General features: G+C 34.5%; 1 protein-coding gene across 5 annotated transcripts in view; it reads right to left on the bottom strand.

Annotated features, from left to right (window-relative positions):
• Nucleotides 1-4,360: 4,360 nt before the first annotated feature.
• The window catches only part of LOC149797675 (uncharacterized), a 56,720-nt gene continuing 34,416 nt past the window's right edge, over nucleotides 4,361-26,664 (bottom strand). For 4 of the 5 annotated variants that reach the window (XM_089962588.1, XM_089962589.1, XM_089962590.1 and 1 more), the window contains 6 exons: nucleotides 22,402-22,527; nucleotides 15,919-16,014; nucleotides 15,034-15,147; nucleotides 10,619-10,744; nucleotides 7,934-7,975; nucleotides 4,361-5,230 (listed from right to left, as the gene is read on the bottom strand). In XM_089962588.1, coding sequence (XP_089818714.1) covers nucleotides 5,145-5,230; nucleotides 7,934-7,975; nucleotides 10,619-10,744; nucleotides 15,034-15,147; nucleotides 15,919-16,014; nucleotides 22,402-22,527 — 590 coding nt within the window. In that variant the 3' untranslated portion in view covers nucleotides 4,361-5,144. Of the gene's footprint in view, nucleotides 5,231-7,846; nucleotides 7,976-10,618; nucleotides 10,745-15,033; nucleotides 15,148-15,918; nucleotides 16,015-22,401; nucleotides 22,528-26,664 lie in introns of all 5 variants that reach the window. The other variant, XR_016421859.1, reaches the window with a different exon arrangement.

Below are 26,664 nucleotides of genomic sequence, written 5' to 3'. Positions count from 1 at the left end.
TTCACATTCTCCAGTCCATTAAGTTACAAGTGGGCCTGACTCTAGCCACACAAATAAAAAAACTATCCAAATAAAGACCGCTCTGGTGGCCTAGTGGTTACAGCATCTGCTTCGTATGTGGAAGGCCGAGTCCTACCAAAGACTTTCAAAAAGGGTACTATCAGCTGCCTCATTTGACGATCAGCATTAAGAGGTTTGCATTAGGACTAGTCGGCCTGGTTTCAGGTTAATGTGACTGGGTGAGACAGGATGCTACATATCTATGGCATGGTACCCGAGTGCTAGACATCACTATATAATGTCACACTGCAGTGATATGACTGAAATTTTTTTAAAGTTGTACTGAAAATCCAAAGCACATGCACACGCACACTATTCAAATAAAAGCAAAAATTCAGGAAAATTTATTCAATATCAGTTAATAATTACTTTTTCAGAATGACTCTCAGAATGTAGATACATATTCTTTAAATCTCCAAGTTCATCTTTAAAATTCACAAAGACCATATGTTTACTAATTAATGTCCATGGGTGCTGCCACAGTCATTGTAAATATCAGCACAGCTTAATGATCAATTAATCAACACATTTTCCCACTCAGCAGTAGGCTGAAATAGGATGGGTAAGTCTTTGAACTTACCATCCAGCTGTTATGTCATGTTTAATACTACACATGTGCCTGTGACTTTAGTAATTTATACATTGGTATATACATGTAACTGATCAACTGAGACTGCTGCAGCATTTTGTTGTAAGCATGGAACTGATGCAGATAAGTACTGAAAAGCACAGGCCTTACATTGCAGATATTAAATTACATGAAAATAGGATTATGTTAAAATTGCCATTGTGGACTACTTAATTCCTGTGTTGCACTTATGGATTATAGAATGGTGAGGGGGTATTAATTTGAGTGGGAGCGTTAATTAGGGAATATACAGTCAATAAATATATACAACTCCCAAAACTATAAGGTTTTCTCTTGCTTCAAAATTTGGCTCGAGATATTTCCATCTTTTACAATGATTCAGCCTGTTTGTATTCAGCAAATTTTGTACTTCTGAAATGATTTATTCCATTAAATGCTCAAAATAATTATCCAAAGATTGCAGATAACGTCATCAGCATTAGAAATTTCAAGTTTGTAACCAGTCTTTGTTCCAAAATTTATGGATCAGATTATAATCTTTGAACTGTATACATATTAAATCTGTAGGATGGAATCTCCCTTTCAAGATCTATAATGTCTCATTTTCATTGGTTTTTGAAGTTTTGGATTTTTATCTACAGATGTTCACTTGGTGGGTTACATTGCTGATAAACAAGGTAAATGTTATGAAGTAATCTCAGGTATTTTAACAAAGTGCTGATGAATGAACATTTCCAGTTAAGCATATATTCACAGAACACAGCAAGCTTAAGTTACTATTCAGCATCAAAATGGCCTCTGAATCTTACTATAATGTATTCCGCCTAAGTTTATAAAATTTATAATGAAAAATCTTGACAGCATTAGTTACAATTTCATAGCCTCTGTTGCCAGTACAGAAATTAAGCATATACCTTGCTGTCTCGCAATCAAATTTAGCACTTCTTTGTTATAAATATAAAACAAAGTCAAAATATTCATTACAAGTTGCTCAAATATTATAGAAATATCTTTTTCGTGCAAAGTATACTCTTGTATATAATAAAAGTACTGAGGGAAACAAAATAACAAATACACAAACACATGTATCAGACACGAAGAACACACATACATGCAATTGCACACAACCATACATACTGAACACATGCTCTCCTCCCACTTTTGAACACCAATGATCATCATAATAATTGAATGAATGACTGGTTTACTTTTTTGGTTTTAACAACACTTGAACATATTACCAAGGAGTACAGAACACATCCTTTCCTGGATCATACTTTAGCCATTCATATTCATTTGCTCAGAATTTCTTATATTATTTTACTCTCTTCTCATGATCACATTGGCAAGTATGCACTCTATCTTGTAATCATATAATTTCTGCAATTTAAGTAGCAGCTACACATGCTGAAAATACATACTTCCACGTTTACATTGGTCACCACACAAACCAATGAATGTATATCAACAACCATATAAATATTGAAACATTCTTTTGGTACATATTTGACGAGTCAACAAACTCGCCTGATTATAATACCTCATTCCCTACATGTTTTATTATCATCAGTAAAATCCGTACTTGGGCTGGCACACAAAGTTTATTCCAAGTGTGCGAAGTCCATTTTTATAATAATCGCACTAATTTACTGGGCGAGTTGTTTCACACTTGTCCATTTTGCACTGAGTATTTATGGTATCTGATTTAGTGCAGGATGTTGTTTAGTACTTAATTAACACAAATAAATCAATAATTAAATGGAATGCTGGCTTGCATTTTATTTTATACATTCTACACAAAACTTTTATTAACTGTTTTAATATTGACTGTGGAAAATTTTCACTGTTCCAAAGGATTAGTGATGGCTGGAGTATTTGTCACCAGTGTTAAATTCAAGCCCTGCCATAAACAAATATAGGTACCAGTTGAGTCATGTACTATACAATTTAATGCTGAATTTAAGGAGAAACAAGAAATATTTCTGTTCATTCTGACTCATTTAATGTTCATAAAAATATCCCATATGCTAGAATTAATGTGGAGTTCTGTAACCTGTAACATTTAAAAGTAGAAATATTTTTTACACAAATTTTTAATTCAAGCACAATCCTTCCAAACCAAAGAACATCTGACACAGACAACACTATTTTTAAAGACCAGATCTCTAATGGAAATCCTTATTTAGTATGTCACGTAGTTGACTTAGGTTAGATGAACCATACAGTATGCATCTCTTTGTTTAAAATATTTCCACTGAAAGTGTGTCAATTCCAATGTTGACTGTTCCAGTGACCTAAGTAGTAAGAGCATCTGCCTTGGATGCAGGTCATGGGTTTGAACCCTGGACAAGTCATACCAAAGGCTTATAAAACGGGGGACCAAAGTGAAATTTGCCTCAATAATCTCGAGATAATCTGTCAAAAAAAAGAAAATGTGAATGGTATATAAAAATACAGTGTAAAGTCAGATAACACATTCCTCCTAAACAAATTTGGAGGAGAGTAAATTTATCAATCTCTGATTGTTCAATTCTACTCTGCTAGTGGCGCATCAAAGTTATAAATTGACCACACAATCATGTTCGGAAAGACTTCACTTGGTGTGACCATGTTGTTTGTAACCAGTGATTGTATAAACAATTTCTGTTAAATTTGTTATTTGCCAATGGGGGTGTTAATTATATAAATACTCTGGGATCAAATCATCCACACGTTTAACATAACATAGTTAAATAAATTAAGTGTGTCATTAAGCTTTCTTTGTTGTTTACCAAGTGGATGTTCTTGTTGTTGTTATAGGTTTAATGCCATTTTTCAGCACAAGATAGACTATATATGGCAGCCAGTGTAAATGGTGCAGGAAGAACCAGGGAAAACTCCAGAAAGAACCACTGACCTACAAGAAGCTACTGGCAAGCTTTCTCACGTACCCACAATGGCCAAGCCTGAGACTTGAACCCATGCAGACTGAGGCGAGCCAAGTGGATGTAACAGTCACAGTTTGTTAATGGCTGTACAAATAAACTCAATTTAAGCTTCAGACTGTATATGACTTCATTTCATAATAAAGTGTGCCATCAGTTATTGGCTGATTAGCTACTATAACAGTTGTAAAATACGACTGATAACAGTGACTGCATGTTATTAGTTTACTATAACATGTTTAACTGTGAGATATCAGTCTGTATTCGTTGGACTTTTTACACTATTATGGAGACACGATCAAACAAGAATAGAGATACTGGCCAGCAAAAACAAAACATTTTCCAGCACAAAGAAGATCACTCAAAAGCTACCAGTCAAGTTATCTGCTGGCATGTCAACAATTGAGGATATCAGAAAAAAACAAGGACAAATGTTTGTCCATACTTGATGACTCGGCCTCAGTGGTGCCATTATTCATGTGGTTCTCAGACATGTTGGTGCATATTATGATGTTGTTTTGGGTTTAATACCATTTTTCAGCACATATAAAACTATATATGGTGGCCAGTAAAACTGGAGGAGGAATAATCCAGGAAAACCTCAGTGAGAACCACCAACCCACAGGATGCCAATGGCATGCTTTCTCAAATAGCCTTATTTTGGCTGGAACCCATGCAGACAGAGGTTAGATGGCTGGGATGTATAAAGATGAACACTTTAGACCACTTGGCCACCTGGGGCCCCTGGTGCATGTTATAATCAAGTGAAATAAACACAAGGCAATCATTGTATTTAATTATTTATTTCAATCATTATTGAATGTACAATACATGTACATCTAGCAAATACATGCACATGTAAAGTACGTGTACTGTATATTATCTGATGACATAATAAAATAAAAATTGTGTTATTCAATCATCCGGAAAACTCATTAATCCAGACATATTCACTGGAACAAAGGTGTCCAGATTAACAAGGTTCCACTGGGTGTCTCTCTTTCTCTCTCTCTCTGATTCCACTTTGGAGTAATGTTTCAATTAAACACATTGATATAAAAATCAAAGACACAGCAATAGAACCAGGATGTAGGTCAGTCTCCTCTTTCAAACATTCACAGTTGTCAACAAGTTTAGGAATTTCCAAGTGAAAATCTTAATGTCCTGGACTGGGATTCAAGTAAACATGTTTACCTCCATTAATAATGATCTGAAAATTTCATCTATAATCATTGAGAAATATTAGCTGTGAATTATTTGTTTTACTAAAATTAACTAGTCTGGTACACCATTAGCTTGATTTTGGACAAAGGTCAATTATAAAATACAGAAATACATAACATAATCACTGAGAAAACCCAACAAACATTATTAAATATAAATAATACTATGTACAAAAATATCTTTTTAAAACATTTCATTTTTAAATTGCTATTTTTGTGTCCTAATCTGGTTTTTACAATTTAAAATTATTTACACCACATGAAAGGGATGACAAAAAAATAGTGCACATGATTATCTTGTAGTAAAACAAATATAGTTCACTGCTATAAAATTGTGATACACAGCAATTACTGTTCTGGAACAATGAAATGCCTTGAAATTGTAAGCTTTTGTTCCTTTTTGTACAAATCTTCTTTAAGTCCATCATTTTTCACTGAAAATAGAAGAAAACAATCTTTTTTGTTAATTCTTATTAGTTGACCCATAAAGTTATACACAGCATATCAAAGGCAAACTCTGATTTGAATACTTCTAAGTTGAATATTTTATCTAAAAATTATGCTGGTTATTCTTTATCATCGATGGAGGGATAATTCAATTTTACTTCAAAGTAAGAAGTTGGGATTTTGTAAGTGGGATACCTATTCTCAGTTGATCAAAAGTACACACACTTTGGAATAACCAGGCAACTAAAGTAAACTTAAGAAATAAAATACTATAGTGTGCCAAATGTGTCGCCTTGATTATCTGGTAGTCTATAGTGTATCAGACGTTGGCATATCAGGTATTTCCTAACACCATGAACTATTTCTTTTATCCATAAAACATGAAAGCTAATTTAACATTTATAATTATTTACATAACTTTATACTGTTCATGAAGTACAAACAATTTTCATTCAATAAATAGCATGGGACCGCTCCAGTGACCTAGAGGTTAGAGCATCCACCTCAGATGCAGAAGATTGTGGGTTTGATTCCCAGCCGAGTAATACCAAAGACTTATAAAAATGGTACTAACAGTTGCCTTGCCTGGAACTCAGCATTAAGAGGTTAGTGCTAGGACTGGTCGGCTTGGTGTCAGGATAATGTGACTGCTACATGTCTGCGGCATGATGCTCCAGTGCTAGACATCACTATAAACTGCCACATGTCTGCAGCATGATGCCCCAGTGCTAGACATCACTATAAACTGCTACACTGCAGACATTGTAATGATATGACTCAAAAATTGTTAAAGCTACATTAAAAATCCAAATCACACACACACACACACACTGTTCATGGATAAATTGCTCATGATGAATATGCCATAACAGTGATAAGGTCAGATGATTTCTTGTCTTACTCAATACAATATTATATGACTCAAAGATGGTTTGATGTTATGTAGAATATAACTATAATGATAGATAATAAAAAGCTGTCAATAGCATGGCCCTTGTATCATGCCATCAAAAGCCTTTAAAAGTAACTAGGAAAACTACAGAATCGATCATGGGTAATAACTGAAATTAACATCATCTTAAAACTCATACAAGACCTTTTTAGGATGACACATTCAAAGCAGTAGGGATGCCTAGTCTAAGCTGTTCAAGGGACATAACTATGTAAAATAGTGTCAATACCTGTTCATCATATAACCTGTTGTTGTTGTTGTTGTCGGGTTTAACGCCATTTTTCAGCACACGATAGGCTATACATGGCGGCCAGTATTAATGGTGGAGGAAGAACCCGGGAAATCCCCGGAAAGAACCACCGACCTTCGAGAAGCTACTGGCAAGCTTTCTCACATACCCACATTGGCCGAATCTGAGACTCGAAACCCACGCAGACAGAGGTGAGATGGCAGTGGTCCAAAATGGAAAGTGCTTTAGACCACTCAGCCACTCGGGACCCCCATAAAACCTGTCTAAGACCTTTCTTAGATGAAACATCAAAGCAAATATTGTTAAAATCAAAGAAAATACAAGAGTACACATGCCATGGAATACATACTGTGAGTCAATCCCCGCTTGGGATACCTATTCTCAGTTGATCAAAAGTACACACACTTTGGAATACACACTGTCAGTCAATCACTGCTTGGGATACCTATTGTCAGTTGATCAAGGGCAATCAAATTGGAAACAAAATGTACACATCATCAAATGCATCTAAACCTCAAGCTGAAATTAACCTTCATCACAAATCAAATTAAAATTAAGTTTTAAAAAGGTAAGCATTCATAAACTTGCATGTGTGCAGTTGGGCAAATCTAGACTATACATCCTCTGACCATGACACCTGAGAACAATTTTGTCCTGAAAGAAAACTTTGTAGTAACTCTAACATTTCCAACAAGGAACTTGCACAAAGAGAATGGTATTGCAACCTTCCCAAGATGACACCATGATGAGTGAACTGAATTATTGTTTTTGTAGGGTTTAACGCCTTTTTTCAGCACACGATAGGCTATGCATGGCGGCCAGTATTAATGGTGGAGGAAGAACCCGGGAAAACCCCGGAAAGAACCATCGACCCACGAGAAGCTACTGGCAAGCTTTCTCACATACCCACATTAGCCGAATCCTAGACTTGAACCCATGCAGACAGAGGTGAGATGGCAGTGATCCATAACGGAGAACGCTTTAGACCACTTGGCCACTCGGGGCCCCGAACTGAATTATATTTAGTGGCTGGAGTAAATTTGCAAAGAAGAATGTAACAGTTGTGAATATGAATATCATGTTGTTATTGTACTTTAAGAATACGTACTTAACCTTCAAGTACCTCAATAAAATGGGTTTTTATAATTATGGCCTTGTATATTCATCACTGACAAGTTATCAATATGCTGACATCATCTGTTATGTTAAGAGAATTTGAAAAGATAGAAAAAATATAATGTATACTTGTACTTAATATATCTACAATCTTTTAGGTCTAAAATACTGTTACTTTATATCTATATTTTAATTTAGATGTATAGACTACGCAGTCTGAATTAAAGAATTATCTTCTTATCTTAATTAAAAATAATAAAATTTAAAACTACAACTGTATCTGACCTGGAATAAAACTCCATGTCCCTGGAGAAAATTTACTGACATCATTAGAGTGGATCAGTTGCCCAAGGTTACATTAGCTATACTCACTTTGTAATGACTTGATATTCTCTTGCATTCTCTTGATTCTCTCTGCAAAAACAAAATAATTTGTCACAGACACTTTGTAACTTTTGCGGGAAGTTTAGAGAAAGTAGCCAAATCCAAATCAAGACAGTGACATACATCTGGTCTGGTCAAGAAGTACTTGATGCGTGCAAACATCAAGTTCCATGACTATATGGGCAACATGTGTCATAGAAAGTCAACAGCATCAGAGAATGGAGCTACATGCAGACTTTAAATGTTGTCACTTAAGTGTAAAAATAGAGGTCACAGTGACTTAAATTGGATAGGTTAGAACACACACACACATCTGTAAATAAATACATTACTCCCTCAATAACTTTCAAACACACTTATAACATGGAGGCAGGCATGGATACCATTCAATTCAAGAAAATGCCCCTGAAAATGACCCCTAATTGTTGAACACAAAGGAAATCACTATCAAAATTAGTCAATGAAACCCTGATATATTGCTGGTTACATCAGTGACAACAGTGATTAGTGTCCAGAAATTTGGATCAACATCATGAAGTTTTCATCTTACAATAAAATGTTCAACATTCTGGAACATTTTCTTCACAAAAGAAATTCTCACTATAATTAACAATATTTGATAGAAGTTTTATTAGTGAGAATGTCACTTAAAGCCTACCAGATCAAGAAATAAATAGCAATGAAATAAGTTTTGTCAAGTAAAATTTATGTTTTAGTTGCATATTTTAATTCAGTTTCAGTGTAAGTATGATATGTCTTCAAACTGGCATCTCTGTGAGAACAAAATTAACCAGCTGCTGACTGTGATTTAATCTTTGTGGATATATTTCTTATATTGACACTCAGTTAAAAGCAGACCTGCATTATCATTTTATGTATTTCATATAAATATTAAAGTGAATGGAATATAAATGAAGTTAAAATGCATGCAAATCCTACCTGCTGGTCATATGTCAGGTCAACTCATTTCAACTGACCACTGGAGCACTAGTCATTCACCAATGTGATCAAAGATAGCAACGCAACCAAGCAAAAGGAGTAACTACTAAATTCAAGGCTTTGTTTGATATAATATAAGGTTCATTATGGAGAAGCGAGTTCCGAAGTTTGTAGATAAGTTAAAATTCCTGAATTGGCACTTAGAGATTTGCTCAAGGATAAGCAGAAGTTTCATTATTACTTGCAATGAAATCATAGCATACAAATTTCACTCAAAAAACAATTTAAAAAAATTGAATTTCCAATGTTGACATTTTCTTTTTTCATGACACAGATGTCTCTATTTTTGAACAAAGGAATCCCATTTTGTTGTGCAAAGAGCAGTGATGTAATATAAAATGTTTTGTGGGTATACAACAAAGCACATATGTGTTGTGTTGAAGTTATGTTTTGCATGATCTTACAGAGATGGGTTATCTTGAAAATAAAGGTAATATATACCAAAAAGCAAACAAATTCATTACAAAAAACTGTTACTGACAGTTATTCCCAAAATGATTATAAACAAGTCTTCAGCCATTAAACAGCACCACTATCACTTGCCCCTTTCATGGTCTTCTCAATGCATGTGATGGAACACCCTTCTTCATTCTTCAGATGTCCCTCGGTAACTTCCGACTTTGCTTACAGTGAGGTTTATGTTTCTGGACCCCATTGTGCATGAGTTTTTTGAGGGAGAGGTGTGTATAATTTTACATCTGGTATTTTCTCTCATCGGTAATCTATAACCTACTCAACAGTCTATCCTGTGACAAAGGTCAAGGTCACTGGTGGAAAAGAGTTGGAGACTTGGACTATCCTTACATTTCAAACCAGGGTAATATAAATATACCAGTTTTCTACCAGGACTGTAGTGGCCATAGTTGCAATATAAATATACCAATTTTCTTCCAGGACTGTAGTGGCCATTTTTGCAATACAAATATACCAATTATCTACTAGGACTGTAGTAGCCATATTTGCAATATAAATATACCAATTTTCTACCAGGACTGTAGGGTCATATTTGCAATACAAATATACCAATTTTCTACTAGGACTGTAGTGGCCATATTTGCAACATAAATATACCAATTTTCTACCAGGACTGTAGTGGCCAAATTTGCAATACAAATATACCAATTTTCTACCAGGACTGTAGTGGCTATATTTGCAATATAAATATACCAATTTTCTACCAGGACTGTAGTGGCCATATTGCAATACAAATATACCAATTTTCTACCAGGACTGTAGTGGCCATTTTTGCAATACAAATATACCAATTATCTACCAGGACTGTAGTAGCCATATTTGCAATATAAATATACCAATTTTCTACCAAGACTGTAGTGGCCAAATTTGCAATACGAATATACCAATTTTCTACCAGGACTGTAGTGGCCATATCACAATACAAATATACCAATTTTCTACCAGGACTGTAGTGATCATATTGCAATATAAATACAACAATTTTCTATATTGCATTGTTTTCATTTAGATCAACTAGACATAAAAAAAGTAAATTTTTTAATTGTGACCCTGGTTAAGATACAAATTCCAATGTGGTCTGCAACAACCTTCAAGTGATGGTGTACACGTATACCAAGTTACATCCCTTAATCTTCAATGTTTTGAAGTTATATAGTGGCAAGGAAAGAATAATGAAAAATGAATTTAGGCTTGCATTACCTTTGGTTGCTAGTAGCTCCTGCTTTAATTGTGAAATCTCGTGCTTGCTCTTCATCAACACTCCATTGTGTTCCATTTGTTGCTTCAGCAATGCTTCATTCTCAGATGAAATTCTGCAATTTTTCTCTGTAAGAAGAGATCAGCGGAGTAAGCTTTACATGTACAGTTAAACCTGTTCTAAGCAGTCACCTCTGGAAAGCAACAAATGGAGCCTCCTAAAACACTTGACTGCTTATAATAGGTAAATTTCTAAAATAACTTGATTTAAAGGACCTAAAAACAAGTGGCTGTTTAAGGGAGGTAACTGTGTAATAAAGGTGACCTTTAATAGAGATATGATTACCCAAGAGTTAAGCTAACATGGAAGCAGATGATGGATAACAACAAAATCATAGAATGTAACTGCATCAGCAAATGACAGATAATAATAAATCACAGAGGGTAACTGCATAAGCAGATGATAAATAATGATAAATCACAGAGGGGAACTGTATCAGCAGATGACAGATAATGATAAATCACAGAAGGGAACTGCATCAGCAGATGACGGATAATAACAACATCATAGAGTAACTGCACAGAAGATGACACATAATGACAACATCATAGAATGTAACTGCATAAGCAGATGACACATAAATGACAACATCACTGAATGTAACTGCATAAGCAGATGACAGATAATGACATCACAGAGTGTAACTGCATAGCAGAAATAAGGATAATGACAACATCATAGTGTAACTGCATAGCAGATGACAGATAATGATAAATCACATAGGGGAACTGCATCAGCAAATGACAAATAATGACAAATCAAAGAGTGTAACTGCATAGCAGATGACAGATAATGACAACATCATAGAGTGTAACTGCATCAGCAGATGACAGATAATGACAACATCATAGAGTGGAAATGCATAAGCAGATGACAGATAATGACAACATCATAGAGTGTAACTGCATCAGCAGATCACATATAATGACAACATCATAGAGTGTAACTACATCAGCAGATCACATATAACAAAAACATCATAGAGAGTAACTGCACCAGCAGATAATGGATAATGACAACATCATAAAGGGGAACTGCATAAGATCACAGATAATGACAACATCATAGAGGGGAACTGCATCAGCAGATCACATATAATGAAAACATCATAGAGTAGAAATGCATAAGCAGATGACAGATAATGACAACATCATAGAATGTAACTGCATCAGCAGATGACAGATAATGACAACATCAGAGAGTGTAACTGCATCAGCAGATGATGGATAATGACAACATCATAAAGGGGAACTGCATAAGAAAATGACAGACATCAACAACATCATAGTGTGGAAATGCATAAACAGATGACAGATAATGACAACATCATAGAGGGGAACTGCATCAGCAGATGATGGATAATGACAACATCATAGAGGGGAACTGCATAAACAGATGACAAAGCAAGATGTTTTTGTGGTACTGAGTCAAACAACACATAACAGTGAAGAAATAGTTTTTCTTTAAATGTAAAAAGTGATCTGAACAGAATCTTTACGGATATGAAAATATGAATATTATAAAACACATATTCATCTCAATGGCCATACAGCCAAAAGTTATTATATTACTTCCTAATTATATAGCTGTTTATGAATGACAATGAAGTGATTGGTGTTGTCAGTGAATTCACCTTATACTAAGATGTTCTGACAAGACTGTATCATAAAAGTGCTAAAAATTAAAGACAAAGTAAGTATTTCATCATGTCAAATCTGAATAATATGGCTTTTAATAGCCATGAACTAAAATATAAAAAAAACAATTAAGCAGCATTATGAGAAACTGAATAAAAAGGGGGATCAATGATAATACTTTTGTTATGAAATGAGCTGGGCTATACTTGGTGATCAATGGGCATCATTGCTCAAACCTTTAATATGAAATGAGCAGGGCTATAATGGGTGATCAATGGGGATCATTGTTCATACTTTTAATAGGAGTTGAGCTGGGCTATACTGGGTGACCAATGGGGATCATTGTTCATCATTTTAATATGGGATGAGCAGTGCTATAGTTAGATGATTGCTCACACTTTTAATATGAGATGAGCTGGACTATACTGGGTGGCCAATGGGGATAACTGCTCATACTTTTAATATGAGATGAGCAGGGGTATACTGAGTGGGGTAACCAATGAGGATCATTGTTTATATTATTTATATGAGCCGAGCAGGGCTATACTTGGATCATTGCTCATCCTTTTAATTTGGGATGAGCAGAGCTATACATGGGTCATTGTTCACCCTTTTAATATGGGATGAGCTGGGCTATACTTGGATCACTGTTCATACTTTTTATATGAGTTGAGCAGGGCTATACTTGGATCATTGCCCATTCTTTGAAGATGAGATGAGCAGGGCTATACTTGGGTCACTGTTCATCCTTTGAATATGAGCTGAGCAGGGCTATACTTGGATCATTGCCCAATCTTTGAAGATGAGATGAGCAGGGCTATACTTGGATCACTGTTCATACTTTTTATATGAGCTGAGCAGGGCTATACTTGGATCATTGCCCATTCTTTGAATATGAGATGAGCAGGGCTATACTTGGGTCACTGTTCATCCTTTGAATATGAGCTGAGCAGGGCTATACTGGGTCATTGCTCAGCCTTTTAATATGAAATGAGCAGGGGTATACTGAGTGGGGTAACCAATGAGGATCATTGTTTATATTATTTATATGAGCTGAGCAGGGCTATACTTGGATCATTGCCCATTCTTTGAAGATGAGATGAGCAGGGCTATACTTGGATCACTGTTCATACTTTTTATATGAGCTGAGCAGGGCTATACTTGGATCATTGCCCATTCTTTGAAGATGAGATAAGCAGGGCTATACTTGGGTCACTTCATCCTTTGAATATGAGCTGAGCAGGGCTATACTGGATAATAGTGTGGAGTAATAGTAAAGAATCAACATGTTTCTTGAATATTAAGAACAATGCATACAGCACCTATAATATTTATTGTTTAACAAGTTATATTATACAAATACAAGCCATCCAAGACAGTGAAATTTAGAGTATTTTATCTTAATTTGACTTGGACCTGACTTTAAAATTTACAATGTTTATTTCTGTATATGCTGAACTGAAATGACAAATTTGGGAAGTTTCCTTTTGAGACTGAAATGTTTAAAGAACAATGAGGCTAGGTTGCATATTTATCTCTGGTATTTTTATCATCAAGATGAGGAGGGTACTTTATTTAATGAAGAGCTTCAGTCATTTAATAATATAAACTGGAAATATCTTTAATCATAAAAGACGTTTTTATTTTAAGAATTTCATTCTTCTACACTGGAATTCAACACTTTCTATTATCATCACCAACTTGAAACAAAAAAAAGAGATCTTCACATGACAAAGATCGCCATGGCAATATGGTGCTACTGTACAAATCTCTGCTTAATATGTAAACACATAAGTTCCAAGATGGACAAGGGACATAACTCTGTCAATATTTGCTGCATAAAGTGAAGATCAAAACGTTTGGTTTCAAGCCATGAAGTTCTTCAAAAATAATTGAGCAAAAACAAAACTCATGGCAGAGGGACATATAAGTAATGATGTTTGGACAGGATCAAAGGGACAAGACAGGAGATAATGGAACCAGCTTCTATGAATACTATAAAACATGCATATAATATAGCAAGTTTGCCCAGCCACAACAAACTTAGCAAGGTTGTTTTTAAATATTAATAGCAGTTGGTTCCATTATTTCTCCTATAGGGAAGCAGGGTTTTGATAAAAATATACAATATGGATTGTCTGTATTGCATATTCACTAAGCATTTGCTCAGTAACGTTGACACAATACATACTAAGTGATAACAAAGACAGATAAAGATACTGATACTGTATGCTATCAATTTTCGCTATGGCCACATACACTCAGAAATTACCAGTTTCAAAATGAGACAGGCCCAAAACAGATAATCATAAAGATATGTTCATGACATAGGAATTTGCCAGCCTGAACATAAGATGCCCTCTTTACAGACATGGTAGAGGCATAGTCACCATTGATTATAATGAATGTAGATTGTGTTTAAATGTTATATATGAATTTACAACTGCAACAAGTTTGCTATTTGTTACAAAAATTAGAGAAATTAGGACAACTTGAAAATGGGGCATCAGCACATTATATTATTTTTGTAAAATATCACATTGGATGAAAATTTAAGGAATTAATACAGCTGAGAAATCTCTAACTTCTACATATTCTATTTTTAGATGGTGGTTTGTTGTCAGTCATTTAGAGCACCCAGCTCCCAATTCTCCCTCCTTCTCTTCTGGTGCAAAACTAAAATATTAACCACTTTATGTAATGACTGCATGTATACCTACCAATCAAAGACCTTTTGTCCTCTTCAATTTCTGTGATTTTTTCTTCTAAAAGTCTACAGGTTTCATCAATTTGGCGAAGTGATTCCAGCTGACTTTGAAGCAAAGTGTTTTCACCTAAATAGAAGCAAACATGTTTCTCAGTAAAATTTGCCTATGACTGTAGGTTACAATGCTTTCCAAGAAGAAGAAAAAATGCAAAATTTAGCGATGAAAAAAGACAGGACTTTTATGGAGAAGCAAATGGAAATTTAGTTTAGACTGAAGAGATCTTGGTGGCAAAGCTATAACCATCCACCCTAAAGTCAACCATTCCCAACTCTTCTTGAAATTTGGATTTGCAGGAAAAGCCAATATGTATGGGTCCTGAAAACAGGAATTTGACTGTGACATGTACATTTCATTCCAAACTCAATAATACATCCTAAACCTGCATAAATATTGTGATGCATATGTATGTCATTTAAGAATTTTCCTGTAACCTCAGTGTATATCATAATCAACTGTCATTTCAAGAGAATGAACAAAAGCAAGATCATGAGGTTGGTGGCCTGGCCATTGGCTCCCACAATAAACATCCAATCAGAACCTCTATTATTTTGGGCCATCTGAATATTTTTGGAAATACTTTGTTAAAACCCATGTTCATGGAATCTGCCATTAGGGTGTACAGTAAAACAAGTGATTGATCATCCATTCTTTTCACTCATCTTGGTCAATTATTATTTCCTGCCATTTCTTCAGTGTATTAAATCATTCTGTCAGATGATCCCCTGATTTGCACAAAGATGATGTCTTCCATGTACTATTCATTCAATTTTTGCCACCAACACCCATTTATAGGCATTATATAATAGTCTTTGCTCTACAAATGAACACAATTCTTACACTGAACAAACTCAATATGTGCTGTCAGTAGTTGACAATAGTTTTGTGACATTTCCAGATCTTCATGAAGCCTTCTTGACAGCGCCTGTTCATTTTCTGCAAGTAGAAATAAAAGATTAAATGAGTTACTGCATAAGAAATCGACCAGTTCTCTATGGAGGCTAGGAAATTTCTCTACACATCCTGTTTACTTGTAGATTTGAATCTGCCAATCAAAAGCAGAGCCAAGGTTGTGTCAATCAAGTGATCATTGTTCATTGTTGATGAACCGGGAAAGCATATGTTAGTGTATTTTAGTGAGAGAGATTGGGATATTGTGTACAATGGGGCACTGAGTTACATATGCAACTGCCATTAGAAAAGAAACCTTTCTATGTTCGTGTTTTCAAATAAAACTTTAGATAACATGTAACATTATGCCATCGATATTTGATACACTGTTTAAAGCATCAAAATGTCCGTCTTTTTAAATCATACATTATCAGAGCCTACATAATATGCATTCAGACACCTATATTTGTTGAAGTTCATGCACTTTTTTGTATCAACAATCTCAAGAATGTCAGTGATATGTTGTATTTGCTTTGAAATGAATAATAAAATCTTAACAATTAAAAACAAAATCTTGAAGGAAAATCTTGCTGCTTCAACAATTAAAAAAAACTCAAATTCATAGTTAAAAGATTGTGATGTAAAATCACATGGTTCTGATTGTGATTTTTTATTTGTTCTGGGCAGATATCATACACTGTATAATTGAAAAACAACAATTTTAACTCTGTAATTTATTCTGACAACTATTTACATGCAAATTAATATGTAAAAGTCAACATTTATGGTCTTTTGTTTAAGGAAACTTTTATTATTGTTACATATGTTAAGAATGTAATTAGTGATTTTTTCGCTGTAATTATTTGTAATTATGATTACCTATGTGATTACACTGCTAATAAAGGCCAATTACAATTATGATTATAGATTTTCTGAAATCAATGATTAAAAATTATCATTATCATTACAGCTCACACTGTATTTGCTTACAATTGTAAATCACCCTATGCCTGACGAGCAGGGACAGTATATATATTAGTCTCAGGTATGCTAACCTGCCATAACACGATGTGTCACATGAAAAACATGATTTTGGACACCCAAACCCCCCCCAACACAGTCTTGTTTAGAAACATATGATTTTCAGGAATCTAAGACCCAAAGTTTTTTCAATAACCTGCAACCCTGTATACATTTTGACCACTGCAATAACTGAAAGTAATCTGTAATATGTGCATCAGGAGTAAAAAGTCCATCTCAAAGCTCAACATGTTCTTGGGGCATACAGCTGATACAAGGCAATTTGAAGTTAAAATGGTCAGAGATAAACAACTACCTTTCGGAGATTATTTAATTAGCTGACAATTGCTAGAGTGATGGATCATGTCAAATTTAGAGTTTGGGATGAGCCTAGGCTCGAGCTCGAGGCTCGATAATTTTGGAGCATTTTTGGGGGCTCGAAGCTCGAGGTTGAAGCTCGATGAGCTTCGAGCTTACACCTAGAAAAATTCTCTGCTTTTTTATATTATCGGACCGGATAAACCTGTGCGATAATTAATTGACTGTGGGAATGAGCGGCTTTACAGATTCACACGACCTACGCTTCCCCATGTGTTGGTTGACCAGTGGGCGGTCGTTGCCTTGCAACGGTCATCGCTGGGGGCTCCTAAGATAATAATTCCGACTATTATGATTGTGGCTGATGGGGAGAAGGGGTTTTTCAACTTCTGCAAGTGAGAGAACCAGTGAACTTTTCAAGCGTTTTGCCTGACAATGAGTGGTGCTAGAGGGGCAGTAGGCGCACAAATGATGCCCGAGGGATTTCTTTTAAACTGATTTTTGAACAGTTCAAACAACATAAACGTGTTATCAACGATTTTTCATATTGTATCTGCTCTCTGTTTGTTAATTTTTACTTATATTTTATTTCTAAAGCAGTAGCGATGTTAAAAAATAAGAAATCAGCTGTTTGGACTTATTTTAACAGGCGCGAAAAGGATAATTTCACAGCTTGCAATGAATGTAAGCAGATAATTTCATGTCCACAAGGAAACACTTCAACAATGCGTTGACATCTGCTTAGCATTCATCATATTGACGTCAACAAGGATGAGTCTGAAATAGAACCGAAGAAAATGAGAACAATGGATAACTTTGTTGTCAAAACTTCACTGGAAGAAATAGTCTCGAAAATCGCTGCAGTCGATGGATTCTTGATTCGGAAAATCACTCATTCAGAATGTATTCGTCAATCACTGTAATTAAGTGGAATGAAGCTACCTGCTGATGAAAGATCGGTGATGGCCCTTATTCGCGATTTTGAAGAAAAAGTGAAGCAACAAGTCATACAGGACATTAAGAAAGAACTCTCAGAATCAAAGAGATTTTCAATATCATTGGACAAATGGACAAGTATTGGAAATCGTCGATTTCTCAACATCAACCTTCATACAGTCTCGTCAAAATATATCAATCTTGGTCTTGTCAGAATTTACGGAAGTTGTAATGCTGAAAAAATGAACGAGCTCATTGAAGAACATCTTAATTCTTTTGGTGTCTCATTCAAACAGGATATTGTTGCCTCTACCGGTGATGGAGCAAGTGTCATGATCAAGTTCGGAGAAAAATCGCCCGCTCTGTATCAAGCCTGCCTTGTTCACGGATTGCATTTGGGTGTTACAAAAACTTTTTACAGAGAAAATTGCCCAGGTCAAGAAATTTCAGTTTTTTCACGCGAAGAAACTGGACAGACTGATGATTTCGATGAAAGCGATGATGAATTGAGTGCTGAAAAAGTTGAGATACAAAGTGAATCATGGAAGGAAAATATACACACTGTGAAAGAAATCGTTAAATTTTTCAAAGGCTCAGCCACACGATCGATGTGTTTAAAGCTGAAACCTCAGAAAAATTTAACAAAGAACAACAACTGTCCCTTGACTGCAAAACTAGATGGAATTCCATGCTAAAAATGCTAGAAATCTTTATTAAATTGTACGATGTCACCAATGAAGTGCTGAGTAAAATCGGATCCGAGCATCTCTTAACTAATTTGAACATAGAATTATTGAAATCCATGGTTTTGGCATTGAAACCGGTTGAGGTTACTCTTAATGCTATGAGCGAAAAAAAGCTTCTCTGAGAACCGCCTATGTTGCTATTAGCTTCATGAGGGAAAAATTGTCTGCACAAGGAACAGAGATCAGTTGTACTCTTTTAGAAAATATTGATCATTACATCGACGGTAGAGTTAATCAAGAACTTATGGATCTTATGATTTCTCTGCACCATTTGGATAATGTTCCATCCAAAACTTCTACTGAATTAGCGACAAATTTGATGAAGCGGCTATTTCCATTGGCAAATACTGCAAATGAAGAAGCACATGATGAGAAAATAACAATTAACCATAACGAGCTCTCACTTGAAGATGAACTTAGATTTCGATTGGAAGCTTCTAGCACTCAGGGATCTCTTCAAACTGATCGATTTAAGAAATTACGCCAAGAATTTTCCTTGTCAAAAAGTAATGGTGAACTGACTGAAAATTTGAGGCGATTATCAGATGCCATCAGTACAATCAAACCGACTTCAATTGATTTAGAAAGAGCATTTTCAGTTGCTACTAATTTCTGTACAAAATTGCGATCAAAGTTATCAGATAAATCTCTGAATGCTCTTGTCTTTTTGAAATACTATTATATTAACAATAATGATGTTTAAAAAAATCATAAAGAAAATTATTTTTTGTACTACTCAAGCTTGAAAGCTCAAAAAAATTATCGAGCATGAGCTTCAAATCCCCGAGCTTTCCTATACTCTAGCCAAATTCTGCTGTGGGCGAGTCTATTTAGCTAATTTGCATGGTTAAAGTATACAAAGTAGAACAACCCAATCTCATCTAAAGTCAAGTACATCGAAGAAACATGCTGAAGAACATATATTACACATCATGGCATTGAATGAGAATGTTGAAACTAACTTTAATAATGTTTGTGATCAGTGGCAACAACTTTAATAATGTTTATGATCAGTGGCAACATGTCTTTGAAGTCAGATTTTTACTCCATATATAAAATGCAAAACATGATTATTTCAATTGTGGGAATAGTGTTAAGGTGTCATTTATTTTGGATGAGTGTGAGTCTGAAAGCAATAAACTATCAGCAAAATATTTTTCATACTGCCAGGCTGATGGAATTTTACTTTGCAACAGCAAGGGGAAGAATTACATTTTTTGACATCTTGAAAACATTATATAATTATTGACATTAAGTATAAGACATCCATTGAAATAGGAGCATCAGCTGTATGTAGCATATACATATACTATTCGTTATCTTAATCATATTAACACCCTATTAACTGACCAATGCTTTACCAGATCATTTTTTACCAGCAAACTCATTGACTTGAATACAATAATAAGCACATATTCATGTCTGCACAGGTGATTTGGGTTGATAAAGCATTAATATCCATACTGGACATAGGCATTTATTACTGCTGTATTACCTGTACAGCCACCATTAAACTTTAAAATATTATGTTTCCCCTTCCCCCAATGAAACAGTCATTTCTAAATGTAATATATTTTCATTTTTCTATGAAGACAAACATATCGTATGATAAAACTGAGCTAGATGCAGTTCTGACGATGCTAACGTTATGGAAGTTATGAACAATTTGGTTCTGACCAGGATTCGCTCCAGCAGGGAAGTTTGAATACGAGTACCATCCAGTCTCTAGTGACTGCAATGATCAACACTAATGACACTTGCATCACCTTCAAACCTCCTACTGAAAGCTTCAAAGACTGCATCAAATTAAGTCTGTATTCTGTGACCCAATGGAATTTCAAGATGAATACTTTATGAATGTTTTTCTTAGTGTGGTTGTGATTATGTGAGTGTTTGCACATAATGGATGTGCATGGCCTTGATATTTGATAATGCTAAGTCCACCAAGCTGAACTATATCTTCTTTCTTTGTAACTGTATTAAATGCTTTGGAAAAAACCCAGAAAATTGTTTTTATTCAGATTTGAATTTCCAGTCATTTTCTATAGGCTTTTATGAAAGGATGGCTTATTCTCAATACAGACAACATCGCTTTTTTGGTCACACATACTGACATCATCCTCCCCTTGTGACCTTAAAACACTTTTTGAGTCTCAAAAAATCCCTAATGCCAGTATGGGAATATGGTAGGTACAGATAGGATAGACTCTGGCATGAGAGAGAGGATTAATCCACTCACTGTTTTATAAATGACTAGACATGTATTCACACCTTAAGACATTAAAATGCCAAGATTTTAGTTTGATATCAACCATACTATCTTGTATTAATTACCAAAGTAGCCATATTTCTTAAAAATACTTACAAACAAGTATACTGTGAACAGCACATTACAATCCTGCTGCATGTTTAATAATAATGTAGATAACTAACATTTCTGCATAGAAACCATTTTCTGTTTTCAGTGACCTTGAAATGTTGACTCCAAATGCAAGCCACTCACAAAATTTAGCTGATCTATGATGCAGAACTAATGATATTGTGCAGAAAACATCAGTATATTTGAGTAAGTGAACATGACCTTTGATCTTTTTAACAAAAAATCAATATACTTTTTGTTACTGCAAGTGCAAACCATTCACAATGTTTGGTTCAGGCATGTGATGCAGAACTAATGTTGTTGTGTGGAAACCATTTTTATTCTTTCCGTAAAAGTGACCTTAACCTGTCACTTTTTAGACTCCATATTCAATAGGGTTCTCCTTTATCCAAAGTGCAAGAAATGAATAGTGATGGAGAACTCTAGCTAGTGTATGGAAACAATTTATCTTCTTTAGTCAAAGTGACTCTGCCATTTCAACATCATAAGCCTGAAATTGATAGGGTTTTTACTTACCAAATGTGCAAACCATCAACAAAGTTTGGTAGATGTAGACCACGGACAACTTATTTTGTGAAAAAAGTTGGTAATAGACAGACAGGTGGAAGAATGTCATAGCATAATAATATAAAATATAACCTAATAAAAAACATTAATGACAGCAGACAAACTTTGTCAGCTTAAGTCACAACTAACCTTGAGTTCAAGGTCAAAGTGGAAAGCGAGTGTGTCACAAAATGAATTGTCTTAACTTAATGATGAGTAATGATGCATATGACAATGATCTATCAATGGAATAGGGAAATATTAGCAAATGAAATTTTTTAACCAAAAGCTGAGCACAGATTTTATATGACTAGGACCTTGACCATAAGGTAAATTGGGTAAGAGTGCATGCAGCTGAATTAGATGTCTTAGCATCATAATGATTTGTTCCAAGTATGAGGAGAATCCATAACTGCTGATGAAAAACTTCAACCAAAACTTAACAAAGTATTGACACTGCCATTGCTGGTAATGGCAAGATATTACCCAAATTTTTCGCTGTCTCCTTTAATTGCTGTTCTTTCTCCCTGATATGTGCCTGAGCACTTGAAAGTTTCTGTAAGAAGTTGTCCTTTTCTTTCTTGAAACACAGTTCTTTAGCAGCAATTTCCTCTGAAAATGCAAATTTAGGAAAGATGATAAAATATCCCATGTGACTGCCAAGAAAATGCTGCATACATGTACTATGAGAAATGTAGACAAGTTTGCAAGAATAACAACCTTGTTACAAAATTAATTCTAAATATAATAAAATTCAAATTGTTCCATTATTAGATGGAAAATGTACATTTAAACAGTATTTAGATCGATCATAATTTAATTATTACTATACTATGCATGACAGAAGTACTAACCCAAAAATACTGTACAAACTGTATAATCATCTAAGTGGAATATATGTCAGTTTGTACAGCTAAGTGGAACATATGTAAGTTTGTACAGCATTTATTCAGTTCATTCTTCACTGAACAGAAAAAAATAAATCCTTAAAATTAAATTTTACATTTAAAACAAAAATGTCCAAATGGCAATTAGTATCCAAAATATGCATACAGTCAAACATAACTATGTACTTTTATCGAAACCATCAACAGAAAAGTACATGTGTGCATGTGATGTGTGTGTGTGTGGATGAGTGAGGTGGATGAGTGAGAGATATATATATTCTATGATTACAAGGCTGTATATTCGAAAAAAGCATGAGGAGTTTTTGAAACATCTGGTCTTAAACTTGTATATTTTGATTAACCCTGATCATAATTTACATCTTTGCTGTTATCAGGATCTATCCAGATTGAATTCCTTCCTGAAACATTCTTACCATCTCTATAAACCCCAACACTAACTTTAGTTTCAGCTAATTTGCATTTCCCAGGACTTTTTTAGGACAGTCAAGGAGACCTGTTCTGTTTCCAGCGATGAGTATGCTAAAGTCCCAACACGTGGAATCTAAATCAAGCTATTTATTTAAATTGCAATTACAATTGAAGAGAATGTTAGCTTCTTTTGGTTTATCTTTCAGGCCCCAATTTCATTTACAAAAATGAAAATACTACTAAAAGCCTAGATTCAAGCTTGTCTAATCTCTAGTCCCACCTTAAAAATCAACTCCTCTTGGTCTTGCAATATGTTACAGAATGCAAGAACATTTGGAATGTCAGAGCCTGTGACTTGATTCTCTCTCTCTCTTTCCCCTTCCTCTCTCCCACCCTCTCTCTCTCTCTCTCTCTCTCTCTGCAAAATAGCTACTTTTTATTGACCCAACAGTCAATATTTTCAAAGACCTACAAAATCACTTTTGTTCCTTTTTTCTCATTCACGGTATTATGTCTTATATATATATATATCATAAACATGACATGATCACCCTGCCTAATTGCTTATATAAACATTATGTTCATGTAGCTTCCAAATATTCTACATATAACTCAATGCAAATGTTGGAAAAAGCAGTATCAATGCAAGGGACTAAATTATTATATTTGCTTTCAGTTCATACACAGATACAGGTACAAACTGCAAAAAAGGGCCTGATGGTTCAGATTTCTGGAGATCATAATGAGGAAAGAAAACACATATATGATAAAACAGTATTAATGCTATAAAATCGGTTGTATTTGTTGATATAGCCAACAAAATTTAGTTGTTGCTTATGTCATTTGCAGTCAACAATACGGAGATAACATTGATATACAGTGTGACCCAGCTATAGAATGATGGCCGGGGTCCATAGGACCTGACTGTGTTATGTACTGAACCATGTTATAACCAACCAAGTCAGTTAGCTGAAGAAAGTGATGCCTGTACCATAAAAATGGCAATATGTGTGTGTGTGTGTAAAAGCAGGCAAAAAATATACCTGAAATATACTTGTATATTGACAACTGACATTTATGTAGTACAATCCATAATGTGTTAAGTATTGTACAGGCATATAAAAAATCCATGAATCTGAGTATAGATTACATTATAAAATTTGTGTTTAAGTCACATTTTGTTAGAAGACACAGTCAAATAACAGATAGAAATTAGAAGACTTTGTTTGATCTATATCCCATTATCAACAAAAATGTGTCACTAAACAATTAACTATGATATTCATTGTCACCAGTAGTATATCGCTATAGTTGTTTACATGCACATGTACTTATATTGGCCTACATTTTGGTCAGATGGAAACAACTATCACTTGCCAAGGCTACCCAGGAGATGAGGTTACAGGGAAATGAAAGCATGTGAACAAATTAAAAAGATTAATAAACATCTTGCGAGATGCCCACATGCAATTAACTTGACAGCCAAACATCAATGGTTTCAAAATATTGGAAATTTAATTTGCAATTTATGCCACTGTTGGTAGAGATCCTAAGAATAAACTTTTTTCCAGCAAAAAGGAAACCTTCACAGCACAACAGACATATTCCATTAACTTTGGAAATTCAATAATCTTTCAGATTCCATTACTTTAAGTTTGGTGGTGACTTCCTTTGATAAAAGGTGCCTTGTTTTTATTGAAGACTGTGGTTGGCTTGCTTTGGTGAAAGGTGCATGTGTTATTGAAGTCAATGCTAAAGGCCAACTTTGGAAGACCAAAACAAATATGTTTCTTATTATGGCAGTAACATCAAATAATTGTAGAACATTGATTGAAACTAATCAGTTTTCTTTGATGCTTCTGCCAGATTATTTCTTCTGGATACATTTTAAAAAAAAGAAAAGAACTAGCCCTCATTTGGTTCATCGTAGCCATTCCTGTTCCTGCCTTCTGAGTTTGGTCAATCGTAGCTAGTCTGGTAGCATGACCATTGGAGTTTATCACCATACTCAGGCCAGATGTCAGTAAAAGTGGATTATCATATAACAATGCACTGTTAACATGGCTCGTCAATATGAACCAAGGATTTGTTTATGTAACACAAGATTCCAGAGAATTTTATATTCAAGTTTGTGGCTTGCTTTCATGGTGCCTTTGAATTTCTCCTCTCCAATCCCAAGCTTGTATATACAAGTTTAAACAGCCAACAATGTTGTCTCAAAATAAGTGTTATATTTTGACAATAATAAAGAAAAAAGGAATATTCGCAATTTGCAACACTGGCAAAGCCCAGCACAATCCCTGAACAAACTTTTTGTTATCTGTACTTTTAAGAAGGAAAAAATATATTTTTGTGTAACAGAAAACTATGTGTATATGAAATTTTAGGAGCCATGCCATGATCATTATATATTAGAATTCATACACAATCTCTTCCCCAAAATGATAATAAACTTTTCACATGATAATTTTCATATTTTTAAGAAGGAAAAAGAAATGACTGAGAAAAATAATGTCCATGAAATTTTGGGAGCCATGCCCCAATTGTGTTATAGCTGAATTTGTGGTTATAATGATAGAGTGTACTATATATAGCAGGGTCACTGTACTGTGGTTTCACTAATTTTTGTAGATTTAGTTGTTGTCCCGAATCAGGAATTTAAAGACTCAACACAAAATTAGCCACATATGATGAAGAAGCCCCATACCAGATTTTCTACCATGTTTCTTTCATAGACACCAAGAAGCTTAATGGATTTATCAGTGTCATTTCTGTAAGCTTGTATTAAAAAATTAGCTGTGACATTTTATATTATTTGAATGGACATGTATCTATAAAGTACCTGGCAGCTATAACTTATAGGTTGTGAGATAAATGAGGGCAGAATGAAATAAAACAGCATAAGGTATTATTACTGAAAACGAAAAAAAATATTTATAAATGATAATAATAATATATGAAAATTAAATTTATTACTTATTCATAGTAATTCTTCATTCAAGTAAAACTATTGTTGAAAAATTAAAATCCTCCTGAAAGAATGTTTAATTTTATCCATGCATACCGAATACCAATGAACAACATGACTGTACAATAATAGAACAATTGCTTGAAGCACAATTACTAATAAAATGCTACGTACATACACAAATTAAAAACAGTACTGAAGCTGACACTTTACTGATTTCTGGACAAAACCACTCTCTGTTAATCAGGTCTACTGGTACAAACAAATGTTTATCAGATAAATAATCACGAAATTGTTGAATTAAACAAGACAAGTTTTTATGAAGCCTTGGACAATTAGGTCCAAGCTTTCACACATTTTTGTATGAGCTGCAATTAACCATTCAGCATGGTTAATGAGGTTATAAGGTCCACTAATACAGTACACTGATCCTGACCAGTGACTTCCTTTTTCCTGATGGCCTCC

Source organism: Sinohyriopsis cumingii, chromosome 6 (genome assembly GCF_028554795.1).
Source record: "Sinohyriopsis cumingii isolate HCF-2022 chromosome 6, ASM2855479v2, whole genome shotgun sequence".
NCBI lineage: Eukaryota > Metazoa > Mollusca > Bivalvia > Unionida > Unionidae > Sinohyriopsis > Sinohyriopsis cumingii.
This window is presented reverse-complemented; position numbering and strand designations above follow the sequence as displayed.